Genomic DNA, 21,772 nt, shown 5'->3' on the forward strand with positions numbered 1-21,772 from the left:
TGTTAATAGAAGGAGTTTTGATTCATTTGATACGTTATTAAATTTTACGATGTACATCCTTTGCAAAATCAGATCGAGCAGTCATAAAACAGATAAATTCATTTTTTGTATTCACGATGTACATGTTTTTACAGTCATTTCATGGATTACAGAAAATCAATTTCTTTCACCTAAATGAACTCATGCTTTATTATTAAAAAGTTATTTATGTGTCATCAAAGAAAAGCGCAATATAACCAGAGAGTTGTCGCAACATTAATTGATCAGATAAGATCGTTATTATGTGTAGATTCGAATATAAGCACACAACCAATAAGCTTAACTGCGTACGAGGCGGCAACTATACGGCATGTTCATCTCAGTGTAGTAAACGGAGTAGAGAAGATTGTGCACCAGCACGTACCCTACAGCCAGTCAGTCGGTCTAAAGAGCGATAGATAGATAAATACCTATGTAGATAGGTATATTACAGATTGTTCGGCTCCTCAGCAATATTAGCGACTTCGTCGATGCGCATACACATGCAGCCGGGTTTGTCTTATAGTCTCGCGGATCAAATTCTCAGATTAACGTAAACGCATCAATTATAACGGGAGCAGCTCGAATGCAAGCTCGAAAGCTTAGAATATAGTACTTTGTCGTCTCGTTTCTGCTTCGCCCTCTTGATAGCAGCGCATCGGCGACGACGGCAGTGCAGTAGCAGCAGCAGCAGCAGCAGCAGCAGCAACGCTTTACTCAAGCTCGAATTTACGAATCTTGCGAGTGTGTGAACACACTCGCGCTCATAGTCTGCCGAGTAGTCGAAGAAGAGACTTGCGAGACGTGAGACATTGCTTTCGACTCCACCTCTCATCTCCGCATTGCTAGAAAGATAGTGAGAGATATAGAGGAGACGTAGAGGCGGAGAAAGCTTTTCCCTCGGCTCGCATTACCCTAACAGCGACGTAGTACTGGCTGCGACATTACTCTGCACTGTGCGCGTCTGCGAGCTTTTATATCTATACATAGAAAACATTCTCTCTCGTTCTCTCTCTCACTCTCTCTGTAGCAAGCTCGACGGCGATGATCATGATTTTTGAGACAAGTCTCTGTAGAACGAGCTCGCGAATATTAAATTACGAGACTGAGAGAGAGAGAGAGAGAGAGGGAGAGAGGGAAAACGAAAGAAGTCTCTCGTTAGTGCATTATTAGTAGCCGTTGAAAGAGAGCTCCAAATGATATCGTTATATCGCTCGAGCACTCTCCATTTGCATTTATTATATCGGGAAACGTGCGCATCTGACGATGCTTTAGCGAGAATCGATTTAACGACTTAATACGCATACATTCAAGTGCTCACACGTGCCCTCAATGGTTTATATTATGTCCATTGAAAAGTGGTTTTCCGTTGTCCTTCATTTGTTTATTAATGATAGATACCCGTTCTATTTTGTTACTGCTGCCGTTCCTACCTTTTTGAGGACAAGTACGTTGTGGCTATGTGATATTAACATGAGCCAAAGCATTAATGGCATGAAATAACTCATTATCGAAGCTATGGGTCATGTGTGCGTTAGCCGTAGTCATACGTTATTATCATTAGTACCTTTGCCTGAGCACGTCCATGTGCATGAATTTCGAATACGTGTTTGCGTGTCAATAGCCTCACAAATGCACTTTAATGTATATAGGATTCACATTAACAACTAAATTATTCACCCAACTCACTTCGGACAATTTTGTGTATTTTAGTGTCGAAAATAATTACATGAACATTTTTACTTGGTATAAATAGTCACTTCGCATACTTATTCAGGTGTGGAATGTTTATTTACAGAACGCATATTCAAAGCTGCGGGATGATTGTTTATATAGATAATTACCTTATGCATGTTACTTACTACGCAATCGAATAATTTATTTTCTTGATATTTAACTAAAATTACTTTTTTTTTTTTGACATCATGATGTCAAAATATGAAAATTTTTGTGCAAAATAGTGGAATCTTTGAATGGGAAATCATGCTATGGATAGTGTAAATTTATTTATATTTGAAATAAAAAATGATGATTAAAACAAAAATCAAATATTGTACACTAATTTTTAATATGGAATATTTATTATAAATAATTTCAGATACTTAAACAAAAACGATTTACGAACTGCAACATAACAGCCCTGATGCAGTTATTGATGTTATAAAAGTTCGCTACTCCGCCGTGATATGGCATAGTATCGCATGGTATAGCTGCTCCGATGGTAACTTATCATCCGAAGCTTCTATACAGTTATTCTACACATGGTATGTAAATTCTTCCAAGTGATTTTTCTAACTATGATAACAGATTTAACTATTCTACAGTAGAAACTATTTACCATACAACATGCCATATAGTATTTTTTACGTACCTTTAAGGGGCTATTCTAGTTTATCGGCAAAAAAAGGTATTTTTCGCGAATTGTTTTTTAGTAAACTATGACAGATATCGTTTAAAATCTTTTTAGGCTTAATAAAGGGATTATAGAAGTGCACAAAAAAATTTATTGCATTTACTGTACATATATATGTGTGGGATGCAGCTATGTATGCATGTAAGAAAAAAAACAGGTCCGTATTGTCCCAGTGATTTAGCTAGATCGAAAAACCGAAACACAAAATAAGATATACTTTTTATTCAGTGGATGGTTGGCTGCAGGTGGAACTAGGATTTTGGTTTTTGGGTCAAAAATAACAAAATGAGGGCCGTTTGAAAACAAAGTATCGAAAAAAACACATAAAATTTCAGCCCGATCGATCGAGTGGTTTTCATGTGTTTTTAAGTATCGTTTCAAAGCAATTTTGATAATTTAAAAATATACAAAAATTCATCGTAACACTTCTCCAGCCTCCTATAAGCCACGGGTAAAAAATGGTCCCTTCGGAGTATTTGAGTAGCGGATTGGCTCGCAAAAAGGCATATTTAATGCATAAATCAAAGCTCAGGAAGTACACGACGCCGCTGGCCACGGACACACCGGCACTATACACTATATATGCAAATATTGTATGGTATATATAAACTTGCGCGCTAAAGGCTTATGTAAGGATCGAATCGCTGAGCATGCAGTAAAGTATGTATATATCTATGGGAACGCCATCTTGACCAGCGGCAGTGAGAGGGTAGCTATCAAAAGATGGTAGCGACTTTTTGTGGGGCTGTATACGATCGGCTATATACGCATGAATCTTTTATATCAATTTCAATAGGGCGTATATCGACGTATCCAAAGATTATTCTTGCACTGATATTCGCATAAGTTATTTTATTGTGAGAAAAAATTGCTACGAAATCCGTGTAGAATTCTCATAGCGCCACGAGATGATAAGAATAATCAGTAAGAAAACACCAGTAGGAAAACTACTCGCAGTAATATCGTTAGTAAAATTACTACATGAAATTATACGCGTCTAATTAGGCATATAGAGCAGCCTCCCTTGCGAGCATCTCATCAGCTTTATTCGTGCTCGCAACGCTTGAGTCTGAGATCGAATGATGCTCGGCTCCGTCTTTCTCTCTCCGTCTCTATCTCGCGGAGTCCTTCGCGGTGAGCAGCTGACACGTTCGCCAGGAGTGCGCTGATAAGAGATAATGTGTCTATACTGCTGGTGCTGCTTCTACGCTGAGCCCATAACACGCCCGCGCAAAGATGCCGGCATTGTAACGAACTCTAAGACGACACCGAGAGAGGCAATCGTCTTTATGACTACAGCTGCAAGTGATATGGTCTACGTTGTTATATACATGTATATAACGTCGCACGGAGCACCTTGGGCATACACACATACAAAACATAACAAGCGCAGTACAAACCAACCCCTTTTAAGAGCAGGGCGTAACAACTTTGATTCAATGTTGCTTCCGTGCGCGACGGAGAAGCTCCCTCAGCGAATCAGCAGTGAGCGCGAAAGAGCTCGCAGTTGCGTTTTTTTCTTTATGTGTCTGCTGCTGCTGCTGCTGTTGTCGATGATACTCGTCGTAGATTTTTCAGGCTCCTTGGGAGCTGACTCTCAAGTTTTCTGCAAGAGTTGCATAGAAAAAATTATGTTTCTCAGAAATGCTGTACTATGCAATCAATCAACATTCTATCAAAACTTGTACCTTTTTCATTGTAATTTTACTTGAAAATTTTTATTTCGAAGTAGGGAAAAAATGCAATGAAAAATTTAAATTAAAAAAAAATATCGCTTCCCTTGCATATACAGATTTATGCAAGAGGATAAAATATTCTGTAAGCGAAGGCCATGCGCGACCTGAAGCTACTCGGGCTAAATAAAATTTTTACTTGTGAAATGAACAAGATGCAAATTTGTTTCAGTATAGCTTCACGTTGAAATCCAATATCCCAAGCGCAATAGCATTACGTTGCTATACGCGCGTTTTAAAAGCCGCATAATTATTTTAACAACCACAACGACACTCATAATCGCTGCTAGCAGCAGCCCCACACAGTTCGTGCGTACGAAGATTTGCCCGTGTCAAACAATGGGAAAACAACGCTGCGGCCAAATCTTTTAGGAGAGAGAAAGTGAGAGAGGGATGATGGCACAGAAGTGAGAGCAAAACAAATAGCTATTTCCATTTTTCATCATGGCAGGCAGGTCCGCGAACACGTAAACGCTTGCGAGTAGCCGCAGGCACGCGGGTGAGCTTATAAAGTGGCAGCTCTCGCGCGCACCGTGGGGTATGCCGTTGGTGTGTGCAAAGAGAGCTAAAACTACTCTCGCGACATTAGCTCCAATATTCGCAAAACGGATTCTCTCGGTTGCTGCTGCTACTGCTGCGCACCTAGAACAGGAGCCCCTTGCTGTAATGAGGTGGTTTCGATTCTGCGCCCGAGGCAACGTGTTTCCTATATCATGCTGTATCTATATATTCTGAAGTAGCTGCTGCTATTACATTGCTCCCGCATGTATGTAGTGTGCTAAGGTAGGCTTTTTCGCATTTCGACCTCAAAATGCAAGTAGGTATATCGATGTCTCTCAAACAATTTCGGCAAAAGTTTTAAATAGAATGACAGTTGTGAATTTAGAAAAGAATTCTGAACTTCAACTATTATTATTGGCGTGGATAAATAGTAATTTATTTTCAAAATTGAACAACGTTACGTAAACTCGTCAAATTATGAATGTGCCTTGCGGGATTTGTGGCCATCATTAAACTATACATAAGCATTATTTGGGTGGTTGGATTTTACTCTATAGCTTGATATACCTCGAACTCGGGGTGATAACAACATCTTCGTTGTAAAACCATTAACAGTTAATCGTGAAATGGCTTTATTGCTTGCTTGTTGACTATGTCCTGAGTATAATATTCATCCACGGGTAAATGTATGGTTTTTTATTATGCACAATCAAGCCATTTCTTGGGCTAAGCTGATGCCGTGTGTTATGACCAATATGTGAGAAAGAAAGTCGTGGGTGAATCAGCGTATGCGTGTGTGTACATGAAACTTATTTTGGCACTGCTGTCCACCATTAAATCCTTCGTTTTTGCATTATCTTACAGGTCATTTTTTCAGAAATTTTGATGAATGGTCAAGCATGTGTCGAGGAGCCAAGTGTCAAAACGTTTTATTTTTTCCTAATAATTCTTGCAATGAGATAATTTAATGGTGTGCTCTTGTAACGTAAATCCAGGGGAACCTCTTATAACGATTAGAGTCATGAATCTACTGGAAGAGAGTTATGGGATAGTATGATTTGTCATGAAAAAATTATTGCTTAAATTTTTTTCGGAATAGCGTTTTGAGTGGAGAAAAAAATCTAGATTTTCTCCAAGATTAATTGCCATCTATTTTACGTACTTCATTGAACAATTTGATAAAAACGAAATCGATAGAGATGAATAGTTCTTATTAAGATTACTTGCTCAATGACAGTTTTATAATTGGTTGGTTGCACTCGGCGGTACCATGATCCTCTACATTATACCACCCTCTGCATTAATTGAATTTTACTTATTATCGAGAATTTCCGGTCGATGGCCTTTAGCAAACCTCGAAAGTAACATCAAAAGTTTGAGTCCTTTTAACTGAGTTCTAAATCACCCCGATTTCAGATACTTGCTATTATAACTTGATTTTAACCGTTGGAGGAGCAGACTTTGAGAAACCCCAAAAACTCAGTTTTTGTATTAAAAAAAGATATAGGGTCACGTACAAAACATTAAACTTAAGTCAAATTTTTGGAGTTTGTAACTCTTTAAAAGTTAAAGAGTTAAGTCAGGGTCAAAAAATGCAACATCGAAGCTGTGCGTATTCATGGAATCATCATTTTTTTGTCGTGTTAGTACATCTTTTGAAAAAAAGAAAAGAAAGAAAAGTAATTCAAGCCTTAAAATTTAAGTGCGAACGAATTCTCATTGTGAAAGTGCGGATATTTCTCTTCTCTGTTCTTTTTCCTTCTGGTTATATATATGACAAGACGCGTATAAAGTTATTCGCTTCTTTTCCACATTGTCGTTTCTTTCTCTCTCTTGTCACACATATATAAAGAGCATTGTCACACACATACATGCACAAAGTAGAGCTGAGATGTGGGTGGTAGCGGTAAAGGCGCAAGTAGTATTTTCTCAGATTGAAAAGCTTTTGCGATGAATTACGAGCGCACCATAGGCGTTTCCGTGTACTACAAAACCCCTTCTGTATACTACGTGCACTGCTGCTTTAATGGAATTAGTATTTAATCGTTTGAAGCGAAAAGTACGAAGGACGAAGAAAAAAGGAGAAACTAACAAAGTGTCGGGCATATCGGGCACGCTGTTACATGCTCAGGCAATGTATCACTTAATAGCATTCTCGTTCGTCATAAATAGCAGTACGCATCCTTCGGCATGAGCTAATACAAAAGAGAGAAAGAGAGCCAAAATTATTAATATCGCGGGCTTCGAAATTTCACCATTGACGCACAAAATGGTTCGATGGGGGAAAGTTACATTTTTCCTTTTCTGCAGTCGAACGGCCTAAGTAATTGAAGGTTAAGAATGTGAGATTACTAAAATGGTTCACGCGACGATATTGGTCGCACAAACTGTTTTGTTAGCATATAGCTTATACATTATGCTAACTAAAAAGACCAATGCGAAGAATCTGTCCACTCGATAGTCGGAACGATGCATCATTTTCTAGACATGTGACGGTAGAGCAGCGCGCGCATTTGCACCCCAGTGCCTCGCTACACTGGAAGCGAACGACTCAATTAAATGTATACAAGTCGAAAGAGAGAGAGAGAGAGAGAGAGAGAGAGAGAGAGAGAGAGAGAGAGAGAGCGCAGCGAGAAAAAGAGTGTGGGGTTGATAGAGCAGTCGTCATAAATATGAATTATCCGCGGTAAACGCTCCCTCGAGAGCTCGTTTTGCTGCGAGCTAACCCGCGCTGGATGCACGTCCTAAAATAGCTTTGAGCTGCGTGTTGCCGAGAAATATTTATTTCTCTTTCATCTTTTACTGATTTTCTTTTCTTTTTTACTCGCGCCGCGTACGCTTTTCATTTATGATTTATTCGAAAATTTCTTCAGACTCGAACACTGAATTCGGACTCTACTATTATAGATTAACAACATGTGCAATCGATGCGCTTGAGATTCATTACCAAAATTACATTCTCCAACGCGAGAGTTCAGTTTTTCGAATGTATAGTACAACGGTCATGTGACAGCACAGATGTATTAGCGTTTTATCGTGCTCTTTCGATCATTAGACTGCGGGTTTCCGGCTGGCACATGCGCTCACAACTCATTCTCATTTAGCCCGGTAATGGACACTTATTAAAATTAAGTACTTTGTTGAGTTCAGCAGATTGCTGCGTGGTGACAAAGGTACTGCAGCTGCTTCTGTGCCGTGACCAATGATATATCGTCAATTTTTTAGAAAATACTTCAGCGAGTGGATAATTATATAAGTTTTATTGCCAAAGTTTCGTGCAAGCACAATCGTCTGCAAATTCAAGCCATGTATAACATTATAAATTACCATAAACACAGAAAACGAGGGTTTCGATGTGCGCGTGAACCGCAAGAAGTCGTAACAATTACACTAGCACAGGTCCACCAAGCTCTTACCCTGTGTAGTAAAACTAGCGCGATTATTTATCCGTCGAGAATCATCCCCAAACCTACACTTAATGCTCTCAAAAGCCCGAAACAATCCAGTAGTCTGACGTCGCTCTTATTAAAGAAGAAGCGCTCGGTACGGCCTAAAACACCTCAGCACCTCTTAGCTTTTCCTATGTTATATTATCGCGGTATAATGTCGCGCTCTGTTTCCTTCCTCCTTGAGGAAAGCAGCATATATAAGAGACAAAAACATTTCGCCATGTATGCGCGCGTTCGTCCGCGGGGATCTCCAATTATATGTGCTCTCTTCTGTTCTGCTCGTGTATATATGTGTGCAGGAAGCGCGTGCTTTGCTAACGATGACAAACGAGTCGAGTGCAGTTCTAAGACGCCATATTTATGCTAATCTAGCTCCTCCCTTATGCCTACGGTACCCTCACACACGAGCGAGCTTTCGTACGCGTTCACTCTCTTTCTCTCTCTCTCTCTCTCTCTCTCTCTCTCTCTCTCTTTAGCGAGCGATCCTTTATCACTTACAATGAATTCCCTTTTGAGACTCCACGCGCTACGCCGCACATGCACTCATACAAGCAAGTGCTCGCGATATATATTTCGCAAGCACACGCAGAAAAGCTCGCGCACGAGCACACGTATACGCGCGTACCCATACCGAGAGCTACTACTGCGGCTGTACGTAGCTGTTGGAGAATATGCGTGTATACATCCGGCTCGTATATGAGTATTTCGGCCGATAAGCGAGTGCGCGCGTGCGGTAACGCGACACTAGCTATTGCGGCAAATAGAAAGTCGTGGCGCGCGGGTTGGTATTGTGAGTTTAATTTAGAGCTTCAACTTGTGTCCAATTGTATTTATCGTATTCCTTTGTTTTAACTGACCCGCGAGCTTCTCTTCCTCTCCCTCTACCTCTCCCTTTCTCTATGTATACATCACGCATCGAGTAAAAGTGTGTATATTTCTTTCACGTACAATTTTTCCCAGATGAGAGACAATGTCCGTTAATCTTTATTATTTATGGGTAAAATGTGCAATTTTTTCTGCGCTCCGCGACTAATTGTATATAGGCTGAAAATAACAAGTTTAAGGGGGAAGGGAAAATGAAAAAAAGATAGCTTTTTATTTCGAGGGAATATTTCGTTACACGTTAAAGTATATGATAATTAGTTGCATAAATTGTTTGCTTCGTAGAGTAATTAAAATAAATAAAGAACGTTACAATACGGATAACGGATACCAATACAATATACGTGCCGAGCATACGTACGAATGTCATCTAAAAGCAGAACTCCACATTTTCAGAAATATGTAATACCCAAGGGTAAAGTCAGCTTCTATATAATATTTAAAAGTCACTGGACATTGAACGGATGATGTCTCGCATAATCCAGCAGTAAGTAGTATGACCAATACGAAGGAAAAAAACCGACAATCCGTGCGTTCAATTTTCTTCTCCTTTCTCATCCTCTTGCTTCGTGCGCGTGCGTACATGTGTGCGAGAAAACAAAAAATATCTTATACACAGCAGCACATGCAGGCAAGCGCGAGCAATATTCTTTTCTAGCTCTCGAGGAAAAGTTGCATTGTACCGCATATAGATATGCGCTGAAATTGGCCGAGCTGCCATATGCGCGCACGCGAGAGCCGTGTGTGTGTGAGACGGTCGAAGCTTTTCGGGAACACGCGCGCACGGCCTCGTGCATTACAAATTTAATCTTACAAATGGATCCGAAAACTTGGAAACAATGGAGAATATATGAATTGCGGTCGCATATATCAGCAGTGGCGGCTATATAAGCAGACGTTCGCTTAGACTTTCTCTCCTCGCGCTTATGCACCGTCACTTTTATATCTAGTGTGCGGCTACAATATTGTCAAGGCCGAATTTGCACGATAGAGGGAAAGTATGAGGCGACACACGCATACACATACATAGAAAGAATCGCTCGCGCGCTTATTCGCCCTGTGAGTTTTATGAAAAATGGTGGACCTACTTTTATGGTAGCGAGAAAGAGAGAAACGAGGAACGAGAGTGCGTAAGCGCGCCAAAAAACACAAACAGAGAGAACTTGGAGAATAAGACTTTCAGAGAGGACGACGTAATGTATGTATGGTTACTGTCTTATTTTTTCCGAGTACCACGCTCGTATATTGTTTTTCGGATCATACGATATCTGCCTTTGACTTGAAGAAAAAATACATCGATCAGAGTTGCATCAAAGTTTTTTCATCTATCATTCCGTGAAATTGACGCTAAATGATGGTTTCATTATTTTTTACGCGAAACAAAGTGCCATTTTTATTTTTTCCTTAATTAATGATTTGTACTTACAAATTATTTATTTCAAATTTTTCTTATTGATTATAATTGATCTTATAAATTCTGACACGTGAGGTATCATTGACGTTCCGTCATTGGTGAAGAAGTTATTAAAATAAGACGTCAAAGAGTCTAATGAATTGATTGTTCCCGCTTGCTCCAACCGTGTATATGGTCTAAATATCAAGATTGCATTTTGAACAAACGAAAAGCTCGGAGACACTGTTCGGCTCGATTCAATGAATTCTCAATAATTATAATATCGTATACTACGTTGGTTGAAAAGTTTCATAAATTTTGTCACGGTGCTCAAGCAAATGGCTTCCGGTCCAACGGTCGGACAATGTCGATAACGCTCTCTCTCTCTCTCTCTCTCTCTTGTTCTATATCTCTTTTCCGACGGCTCTCTCTCTCTCTCTCTTGCATCTAACAAGGGGAGAGGGCAAATTCAATATCGCATTTGTTAGCGGCAATGTGACTCGTTTCGGCATTGTCCTATCGTATTGTTACAAAACTTTTCAACTGAGACGTGCAAATTACCATATGAATTAAAGTTATATCGCTGAAAACGCATCATTCATTGATACGAGCTTGGGTGGCGTTTCAAGATGCAATTTTGTTATGAAAATAATCATCAACTATAAAATGATCAAACAAAATACTATCGAATATACAATATGATTAGATTATAATTCGTTTCAATCATAATTTTGCTGTAAGGGTAAATTTTTATAAAACAATTATACATAACAAATATTATACTATGCTGTAAAAGTATTTTTTTACACTCATTTTTTTTACGCAAAAATGCACTAAAAGCGGGTTTTCAGCATGTTTTGGTTAGTAAAAAAGTGGAAATCGCATGTACAGTGTATTTTTTTCAACTGTGCTGTGAATTTAATAACTTATGTACGTGATAATAACGAACCGATATGGTGCAACAGCCAAAGGTCGCATTTCATATATCGAAAGAATATGCCGAACGAAGCTTTTTAGCAATATGACGAACGAGATGTTTGCTTTGCGCTTTATCATGCGCGCGCCGCATTGTTGTATTCCCCGTATACTCCTGCCTCTTCCTCTCACTCTTTCTCGCGCGGCATGTTGCACCGTGTGGTGAAAAAATCCATTTTGTTCGTGCCGAGTGGAAGCATACTCCGAATTGTGCAGTTATCCACTGCACCGTAGCGAACTGTGAACATATATATACGTTTTCAATTTTTTATACATAATATATAGCAGTAAGCGAGAACCGCAATATCAGTTGTATGCCACACGCTTCGCTTTAGACATGCGCTTCTCTGCACTCTCTCTGACTATCCAATCTAGATGACCATAAATTCACATTAAACTATCTACTCGAAGTGAGAGAAAATGTGTGTGTGTATGTGCGCGCCCGCTTGCATAAAGGGGGATGTGCGCGTGACATACCCTCGCCTCTAAAAACTTCTTTTGCTGAATGCCGCGTTGAATTTGATCAAGTTTTAATTATTTAAATGTTTTATTCATTCAATTATTTATCAAATCGTGTGAAAGTTGATCGATCAACTAAGTTTTACCAAGTATTTTTAACATATTATATCATATTCACGCAAAGGTTCGACCAAAAAGGTTCACATTAATATGTATAACAAATAATTCAATCAACTAATAGAGTTTATTCAAAGATAATCAGATGTTGCAGCATACCAGTTTCATCAACTAATGTTTCAACATATCGCTGGGTTATGATATGACTCAGACGCTTATGTCCCCCAAATCTCCATTGGCAGAGGGGAAAATAACATTGAGTCAATCGCTTAAATATTGTTATAATCAAATTTATTAACGAATTCAGGACAACTAAGTCTTTTTTCTTAGTCGTAACATTTTAAAATAATTACAATAATTAATATTTGAAAAAGTATTGTACACATTGCAATAATTACGGCTACATATTACGAGAGTATGTTTTATTACTATTATTTTACAAAATCCTACCTCCTGAAGTAATAAGTGCCTGGCTCAATACGTTAAATAGCCTCTGATTTATGATACATTTACATGTACATTGTGGCTGGAAAATAAATGCGTTGGAGCTAGTCCAGCTTCTCACTTTATATTTTCGTTTTCCCGCGAATTTTTTGCCATCAATTCTACTGAACCTTGCATTGGTTTTCATTGTTTTTGACCGCGAGTAAGCTGCGAATGGCTGTTTTTTTATTTAATACTAGATATGCACTTTATGGACTGGATTTCGTGTTAACGTATAATAACGCATTGAAGCACTATTTAAATTTTTTTATCAAGTGTACAAGTGAGAAATCGGGCCTACAGTTCATCGTCAAAAGTTAACAAGTTTCTGTCTCGTTGCATTCAGGAAATAATTCAATCTATTTGCTTTGTAACCGAATCAAATTCAGCGATCCACGTCACATTACTATAAAATACGGCTGTCGGTAATCATATTAGAACCGCATCCTTTTGAAAGTCTCTTGTGCACCCTTAAAATCCTACCCATAGACTGAGACCTGCAATCACACGCTCACACACACACACACACACACACACACACACACACACACACACACACATGCACGTGACCATAACGTTTGGTACAGATCATCTATCGCTCTTGGCTAGAAATAAATATATATAAATACGGTACGCGCGTAATTAGTCTGCTGTTGCCGGGTTGTAATGGTATATCAGCAGCAGCGACGATAGATTAGAAAGTCGTCGGGTCGCGTGTCTTGCATACTGAGAGCAGCGAAACGGGCGCAGCGGGAGAGCTTTATACTGCAAGCACGCGCGACGAATCTCTTCGACCGCGAGAATTGATAAAACGTTATTTAATCCAGAGGCAGTAGCGAGTCGCTTGTGCGCGGGCGCAAGCAAGTAGTCACAAAGCGCAAGTACAAGTAGATAAGAATAACTAATTCATTTAAATGTACTTATCTTTTTCAAAACTTCCGATAAACATGTAAATTGTTAAACCCACCCTTCTATGTAATATACTTATTCTTACGCACTACCACCACACCACTGCTAGCGTTCGAATCAACCATTGGTTGACGAGATAAAAGAATATTTTATTGCTCTACGTTAGTTGGACATATTTAAGTAGGGTCACCACCACACAGACAAGGGGTGTAAAAAAAGAGAGGCGATATAAGCTTTAAAAATATTTTTTGCCTCTTCGAACAGATAGCCATCTCTCGCCCATCTCATCGAAAGAACCTACTCTGCAAAGCTCGAACGCTTTTTTCGCGTATGCTACGCTGCGGTTTGCGCAACTTTTCATATTCATGATTTATCGCTTACGTGTGCCCGTCAATTTTTGAGAAAATTTATTCTTTTGCTATTCAAATTATGTAAGTTTTGGTACGGGAACTGATAATAAATTGAGCTCATTTTTCATGCTATTTTAATCGAAACATCTTTAACTTTTATGATCAAATTTTTTACGAAACTTGAGCATTTTTTCTCGGGTTCCAACAAAAAATGATACTCACTTAAAAACTGTATCTAAATTTAAACATCTTGCTCCCCATCACAAACCTTGCAGCATAAAATCTTGCCATCGATACTACGAATCACAGCGTTATGGGATTGATGAAAGCTTCAAAAAAAGTCTCGCTATACAGAGAGACCCACAGGTGTGTAGTGTGGGCGAGAACTATACGTAAGCTGTGGCAGTGGCTGCGTAGCAGCTTGATTTACTGGGTGATATTTCGTCGCTTGCAGCTAGCCGAGTCTGTGTAGAGTCTGACAATGGCCCTGTCACTTGGGTGCGCGTCGCGGTCTAGCTTTTACATTGTCATACGAAAATCCTTTCCATATATGTGCTACTATATGTACACCGTTTTGTCCGTTGATACATTTTTTCATCATACTAAACTTCCCGAAAAGTTTGCGCTAGCTGCTGTATATAGCTTGCTATTATTATTCGCAACACCTATTTTCACGGCACTTTTGTTCCGCGCTGTGCTATGCTTATTTCGTGCGCGTTGCACATACCTGTACACGCTCGACAGCACGACTTCCATACATATATCTGCTTGCGATATAGTTTTTTTAACGCTTTTGCGTATCACGGAAGTCGAGTATACGGCCAGGTGCTTTGAATGCACTACAGCGAAATACTCGTAATATTTGGACAAAACAGATTTAATACCCACGAATGGACTTTTTGTAAAAAAATCTTTTTATTGAATACGTAGGCGATACTAAGATTCTTTGCATGCTCTTTTGACAGGCCAATTGTTCATTACAAGTGGGGATGTAGTTAGAGATCAGAACAAAATGATATAAATCTTGAAACAACTCAGTTGGGGAAACTTTGTTACAATTATGTCAATGCCTTAATAAATATGCTACGTAGGAGCGTAATATGTCAATGCAGCCGTGATCGAGTTATAGCGCGCGACGGACACGAAAGAACGATATCCGCAAACATTCGTCACGTCGTCGAAGTCGTTGGTCTGCATAGATGATATACGTATATCTATACAGTATGTGCGAGCATTAGCGACGCCTTGTTGTCAGTAAAATTTAAACGTCGAGGGATTATCGTGAGACCGTTGTTAGCCGCTTGTTCGCAGTCGCGTAGTAGTCACTTCGTCCGCCTGAGCCACTGTTCTTTCTATATAGACCCCGAAGACCGAGACGAATCGCGCGCCGATTCGGGTTTACTCTCAGTCAAGGCGACTCTCTATGTACCCTACCACCATATAGTTCTCCCGTTGCCGCTTGAGTATTTGACTTTATTTTTTCATTTCAACTATTACATACATATATTTATAGCAATCAATTGGTACGCAAAAAAGTTCAATTGCGTTATATTCTAGTTTAAGAATTGTCAAATATATCTACTAGAATCGAGGAAGCAATTTTAAATTAGCTCCAAAATATCGAGAAATTCGTCATTATTTGGAGGATAATTTTTCGCAAAGAACTTTTTTAACCACGAAACACGAAATCCGGTATAAGCTATAAAATCGCGCAGAGTTCGTAACTCTGGCAATGTATATTGCATCCGGGAATACGCTATCTATAAATTCTTAGGCTTACGATTATCTATATGTATACGTATATAAAGAAATGTGCTACCTACAAAACAAATCGAATCTGCATATAAGAAACATTTCGTCTTAAATCACGAAAACTCGCATTTGGGTATGTTTGCTAGACTCGCTCGGATTCATCCGGTATTAAAATTTTTTTATTTTTATAAATCCGTTCGGATAATATGTGTCTTGCATAAGTAGTCGTATTATACATGATGATTTGGTGGGTTGAGGTACACAAATACAGTAAGGCGCTCGCATACGTCACCATCATTAGACCGTGATCGACGAGTATTACAATATAAGGATATAAGAGTAAAGATGAAGTATAAGGATGGGAACGAGCTCCCATTGACTCAATGTCTCTTTCCAAGGGACGCGCCATATTAGCATGTCCGCGTCCAATCGACGTCCACGTGCAAGCGTACCGAATCCGCGCGCACGACGCGGCACTTGTGTCATTATTATAACGCGTGTATAGTCTTCTGTGCTTTTGATACTGCTGCTGCACGGGCATGCGCCCTATCACTGCGTTTGTAATACACGAGAATCCCCTACAAACATATTTATAGGTGACTCTTTAGGTTCGACGTTCAGTGCACTACACTGCCGTTAACGAGGGTGGAAAAATACGATTCAAGAAGATCATCAGATGTCCTGTACGTTTAACACTTATGTACGGGCATTGTCTACAAATTACTGAACAGGGGGTCGTTCTTTTTCTGGGAACGAATATCATCAATTTCGTACTCGTCACTGATTTTGTAATTGAATGACAATTCATTCTATTAATAAAGGTACAACAAAGAATAAAAGTAGGTACATAGCTTCTTTTCCTTTTTTGAGAATTTCGATAAAAATTCTTGGTTATAAATTTGCAGAAAATTGAAGTAATCACGGGTATCATGACCATCAAAAAACGGTAGGAAAATCTTCTCGGCAGATGATAATGTTGAGGTATATTATCTTTATCTTCAAGTGAGGCGCGCGTCGAGGCGCAATCTTATAAGTTGAGCATATACCATGCGTATATAGGGATGACGACAACGAAGAGTCTACACTGTCATGTAGGAAGATTGTTTGTCGTATTGGCTGTGGTTACCGAGGCTTAAGTTTTATCCGTTTAAGAACTATACCAAGGGAAGGAGAGAGAAAGAAAGCGGGAGAGGTATACTCGAGCTGCTGTGGCAGGCTCGTAAGCTATGATTTCAGTTAAGCGGTGGTCGATAGCATCGCTGGAAAGCGCGTCGCACTGACACTCGTTGATCTGGCTTAATAAATAGCTCTCTCGCTCGCAGATCCTCCCCAACTTCAGGGTGTTTATATTTCTTTTTGTTTCTTTCTATTCTGATCATTGTAATTTCTTCATTGTTCATCTGTGATCTTTCGAATTGAATTTATTCATTGCTTGGTCGAATAATATTTATTATTATATATACTTGTCTATAAAATAAATTGGAGGATTCTATACGGAATAAGATTTTATTTTCAAAAAAAAATATATTTTCAAAAAAAACCATCTACTTCAATTTGTTCCAAGTTTAACGTCCATACGTTGTTTGATACCAAAGTACATCTGTTTTACTTGAATAAAATAGCAAATACAAAATTATACGGATATTTGGTGACACGAGCAAGTAGGACCTCACTTATATTATATTTATTCCGTGATAATATTCTTAATAATATATAAAATAACCTATCTTGCTTTGAACCGCACGTGCAAAAGGGCGAAACGTCGTCGAGTTGACTCGGTTGAAATTAATCTCCGTTGCCTCGGTAATCGGCTTACGAATGATACAGCCAGCCCCGCACCACTTCCAAAAAGCGGAAAAAGTAGTATTGAACAGGTCTGTTTTATATATATCGTACTTAGAAGGATGAATCAATCCTACCGAGAGCTCGAAGTTTTATCGGCCTCCAACCATACTGCCGGGTCAACGAATTAGACATGTGCCCCAGCTTTGAACGCAACAGCAGCAGTTTCTTCGCTGAAGGAACTTTATATACTTCTTGTTTTGCCTGTGCATTAATGCTCTTACTTGTAGTAGTCGCATAGCTTGCAAAAGAAAGTTTCAGAAGCGTCGTACTGGTGCATATAAGCTCGACTTCGCTGTGTCTCAAATATTTGAGTAAGAAGAAAGTCAAGAGTTTATCTATGACCGAGTTATTTTGTTCGGTTGTTACATAAAAAGATTTTACCTAACGTTATTGGTAAATATATTTCAGGTTCATTTAATTAGGAAGTGAGTCACTACTTAGATTTCGAATCGTATTTTTATTCATTAAATAACAGCATATTAGATAAATCGTTAGGTGACAATATTAAATATGTACAAAGGTGCTATTTACATTGATATAATTTAACATTACTTAGAGATATATTCAACAATATAATGTTTTAATTTATGTTTTTCAACAAAACAGAAATAAAAAATTTTTTAATCATATAGCTAGCGTAGTAATATTTGGATATTAGTTCTTACTATAATACATAATTGTTTCGGGATACGGTCCACTCGATACATTTTTCACAATTTACTAGTTTCTAATTTTATTATATTTTTGATTAAAGATGTTTTCTTGATCTTAAATTTTTTAAACGGTTCTAGCTAAAAAATATTTATAGCTTATAATTACACATTAATGATAGACTAGAGACCTTTCAAACACAAATATATAGAGATATAAGTTTTATAACTTTGTTAAGAAGATGAATACTTTTTTCGCGACAAAACAAAAAATAAGCAAGGAAAAATTACATCAAATTCGGGTGAAAGTTGGGATCGTTTCAATTCAAAAAAATGTGGTTTGTTCTCATTATCTTTTTTTGTAAATAAAAAAAGGCGGACGCTATTATAATCACGGGGACATAATTTGCAGAAGAAGCACAGACGTAACCAGCAGCAGCTGATACCAGCAAATAATAAACCTTATTGCGCAAAGCAAAGCACCGAGGCACATTAGCAGCCGTACGTAACAGCATCCGTAGTGGCGTAAGCAAACTGCGGTATGTCCTCGCGTGTATCAGTTATTTAAAACTCGCAGTCCAGATCTCAACTTATACAGCCTCGGGGATTCGAGTGCGGGTGTGCGAGAGAGACGGAGCATTTGAAGTTAAATGGAGTGTGAATAGCAGATAACAAACCAGTACTGTTTCCGATTGTGGCATTTCATTGTTTCCCACCATTATGCGCGCTTCACCGACGGTCTCTCGGTCTCTCTCTTTCTCCCTCTCCCGGCCAGCATACACCTCCACGCGCGCATACACTCGCTTTACGATCTATTTATTGCTGTGCATTCTTGGTTGATCCGACGCTTCACTACTCACGCGTTTGTGTTTCCCGAATTTCACTCCCTCATCGAGCTTCGCTACTCTCTACGCACACCTCTCCGTTGCAAAATGCACCTAATGTGAATCCAAGTGTCGCTACTATTGCCGACTCGCATGTGCAATCGTTTGCCACGTTCGGAATTTCGGCGATGATCAGTGTACAGTGTACACATGATGGTCAATTTAAGATGAATGGGTCACGAGGTTACAATATTTCATTTCTGAATAGATATTATCGGTATTTTTATAAATTGTGATTAATTGATAATTTGAGTAATCATTCTTTGATGGTGCGTTTAAAAGTTTTTTTGATTAGAATTAAGTGTGCTTTTTTCTAACATCGAATATCTTATGTTCTATATCACTTTTTAGTAACCATTTTCTATAAAATTTAGTTACATTTCAGAGTGACGCTTAAAATTTTACTGATAATATAGTTACTATTTACAATTTGGTAACTTGGACTTAGAACTAATATTGACTAGATGGGACCAGACCCTTTTTAAAAAGAGCATTCATCTATTGAACATTGTATGTGTGACAATACATGTTCACGTATTACTTAACTTATTTATAAACGGTGTACTAATTCAGCTTTTACTCCATAATCGTAGATTTTAGTACTGCCAGGTACTTAAAAACTACGAAGTTTTACGTTCAACCGCGATAAACATGCTCTCCTAAATTGACGAAGTTGCTCAAATTAGTAAATTCTAAAGTTGTCTTGCGTCGTCACTTCCCTTGGAGCATCGTGGCAGTTGCCGCAGCAGCGGCTCTTCTCTTGATTTCCACTTGATCCACAACAGCATCGCTCTCTTTGTCTTGATGTGCTGTCATGTGTCTAGTTAGATGATGTCTCTCGCGGAAGCTTTCGTCGCAGACCGGACATCTCAGTTTTTCTTCCCGCCTACGTCTGGCAGATTCACCGGCATGCTCGCTTTTGTGATGACTCCTCATATGGTACACCAGATCGGAAGTCATGCGGAACGACAAGTTACACTTAGCACAAATGTTTTGCGCTGGTAGAGCTAGAGCAGCGAGAGACGAAGGTATTAAACTCGCAGCAGCTAGAAATCTTGGTCGAGTCAGGGTCTCAGCGCCGATTGGGGGAAACACCGCGCTTAATGGATTGTAAGGTAAAGGTGGATAAGAATTGTTAACGCCATTAACAGATGGTGTTTCTGGTCGAAAATTGACGGATGAACTTTTGGGACTAGGAGTTTTGGGTGCCTGTTGGGCGCCAATTTTCAAATTGTCAAGTACTGCACTTGTCTGAACCGAATCAGGAGACAGGAGAAATGGATATGGTAACGGAGGAGTTTTTGTTGGAAAAGATGTTGTAGCACCAGGGTATTTAGGACTAAAAGCTCCCACCGGGACTGGTGGGCTTAAACTATTTTGATAAGCAATGACATCAGGTGAGACCGAAGATCTTGGCGAAGCAGTACCATCATCGAAAACGAGATTTGAATTTACCTCAACTAAGTCATTGCGTTGATTAGAAATTGCGACTTTTGTAAATGCACTGCGAGTGTCCGAACAGGACAAACTATCGCAATCAGAAGTACTCTTTGATGCACTTTCATCAGAAAATAATTTTCGAACTTGAGTACGCTGAAATAAACTATTTGGACTAGGACTCTTGAGTAACCCAGCGTACAAAGGGTGAATGAGCGATGGTTCTGGTGACAAATCTGCAGGTGATGTCAATCTTCTTTTTGGAGATGTATAAGTTGGCGATTGGTGTTCCTCAGCCCTTCGTATTTTAATGGCCTCAAAATGTTTGATGGTCAGATTTTGTGGTATCCGATCACTGTGATGCTCGTATTCATGAGAATCTTCGCTATCGATAGACACGACCTGCTGTTGCAGCTGCTGCTGCTGCTGCTGTCGAATGGCATCATTCATCAACCGATTTGTACATAATTGCAAATTCGCCAACTTCTCGCTTTGTCGTTTAATCAATTTTTCGTCTGGTGCTACCAAAAACGCGACATCGAATGACCGCTTGCTTGGAGTGGTTCTTTGCAGTGGATAAGCTGCGTCGCCGGGGGTCAACTCGTATAATTTGTTTTTGATACCGTTAGGACTAGAAGAATTTATTGTAGCACCGGTCGAAATAGTTCGAGCGCCATCCTCGATACTGTTGGTACGTTCTTCCATGGTCATGGTGCTGGTTGTTCACGAGTTATGGTTTTTTTACATCTACGAGTGCCACTAAAAAAAAATAACGGAAATATTCTTTTTATTATATGGTAATTAGAGAAATAATAAAATATTATTTCATGTACTACACTTGATAATGATATATTAAAACTAGATATTAAACGCTCATAAGCTTCATAAGTTGGAAATCTGTACTCACCACTGATATAAATTTGTAACTCTGGTATATTGATAAAATAATGGCTCCAAATTTATTTCAACAAAAATACACAGTTCTATAGATGCTTCTTATTCACACATGCTTTAAAAACTTCTTATCACATGTTACACTAAAACGTGTCCACCGATCGACAGACTTTCACTACAAGTATAAACTGAATATTATGCTAGAGTAGCAGACAGACAGTACAGCAGTGAGCGTCGTGCTCGACGCTCCGAGACCGAATGAGTCGCCAGGCCTGCGTATCCTTGTATTTAGGGGTTGAAATTGTTAGCAGAAAACGGGTGAGCAGAGCAGGTGGAGAGGATGCGCGCAGAGGCTAAGAGCCAATCATACGAATCAAGGGGTGGAGCTATATAACCTGAGGGGGTTACACGGCACGTGAACATATTCGCTGCCGGCTGGCCACGCCTACATATTTCAAGCTTCGACACATGTGCGCGCGCGCAAAACCCTATGCCTTACCTCTGAGAACCTACCTATCCTATCCTCCGAGCGTGCTTGATGCCAACAGGCTGACTCTTGTGCCCCGTTTCAAGGATCATTTTTGACAGTACTCTGTTTTATTTTTATTGCATGCTATCACCACGCCTT

General features: G+C 39.2%; 1 protein-coding gene across 1 annotated transcript; it reads right to left on the reverse strand.

The window, feature by feature from the left end:
• Window positions 1-19,386: 19,386 nt before the first annotated feature.
• Window positions 19,387-21,325, reverse strand: LOC106651817 (Krueppel-like factor 10). The gene is made up of 2 exons (XM_014370483.2): window positions 21,158-21,325; window positions 19,387-21,009 (listed from the first exon to the last, which is right to left on the reverse strand). The coding sequence occupies exon 2, from the start codon at window positions 20,959-20,961 to the stop codon at window positions 19,525-19,527; it is 1,437 nt and encodes a 478-aa protein (XP_014225969.1). The 5' UTR covers window positions 20,962-21,009; window positions 21,158-21,325; the 3' UTR covers window positions 19,387-19,524.
• Window positions 21,326-21,772: the final 447 nt, after the last annotated feature.

This window comes from Trichogramma pretiosum, unplaced genomic scaffold (genome assembly GCF_000599845.2).
Source record: "Trichogramma pretiosum strain Unisexual culture from Peru unplaced genomic scaffold, Tpre_2.0 scaffold42, whole genome shotgun sequence".
Lineage (NCBI taxonomy): Eukaryota > Metazoa > Arthropoda > Insecta > Hymenoptera > Trichogrammatidae > Trichogramma > Trichogramma pretiosum.

What these genes read in the sequence shown, in the direction of transcription:
- LOC106651817 (XM_014370483.2), bottom strand. Translation starts at nt 20,961, where the DNA reads ATGACCATGGAAGAACGTACCAACAGTATCGAGGATGGCGCTCGAACT.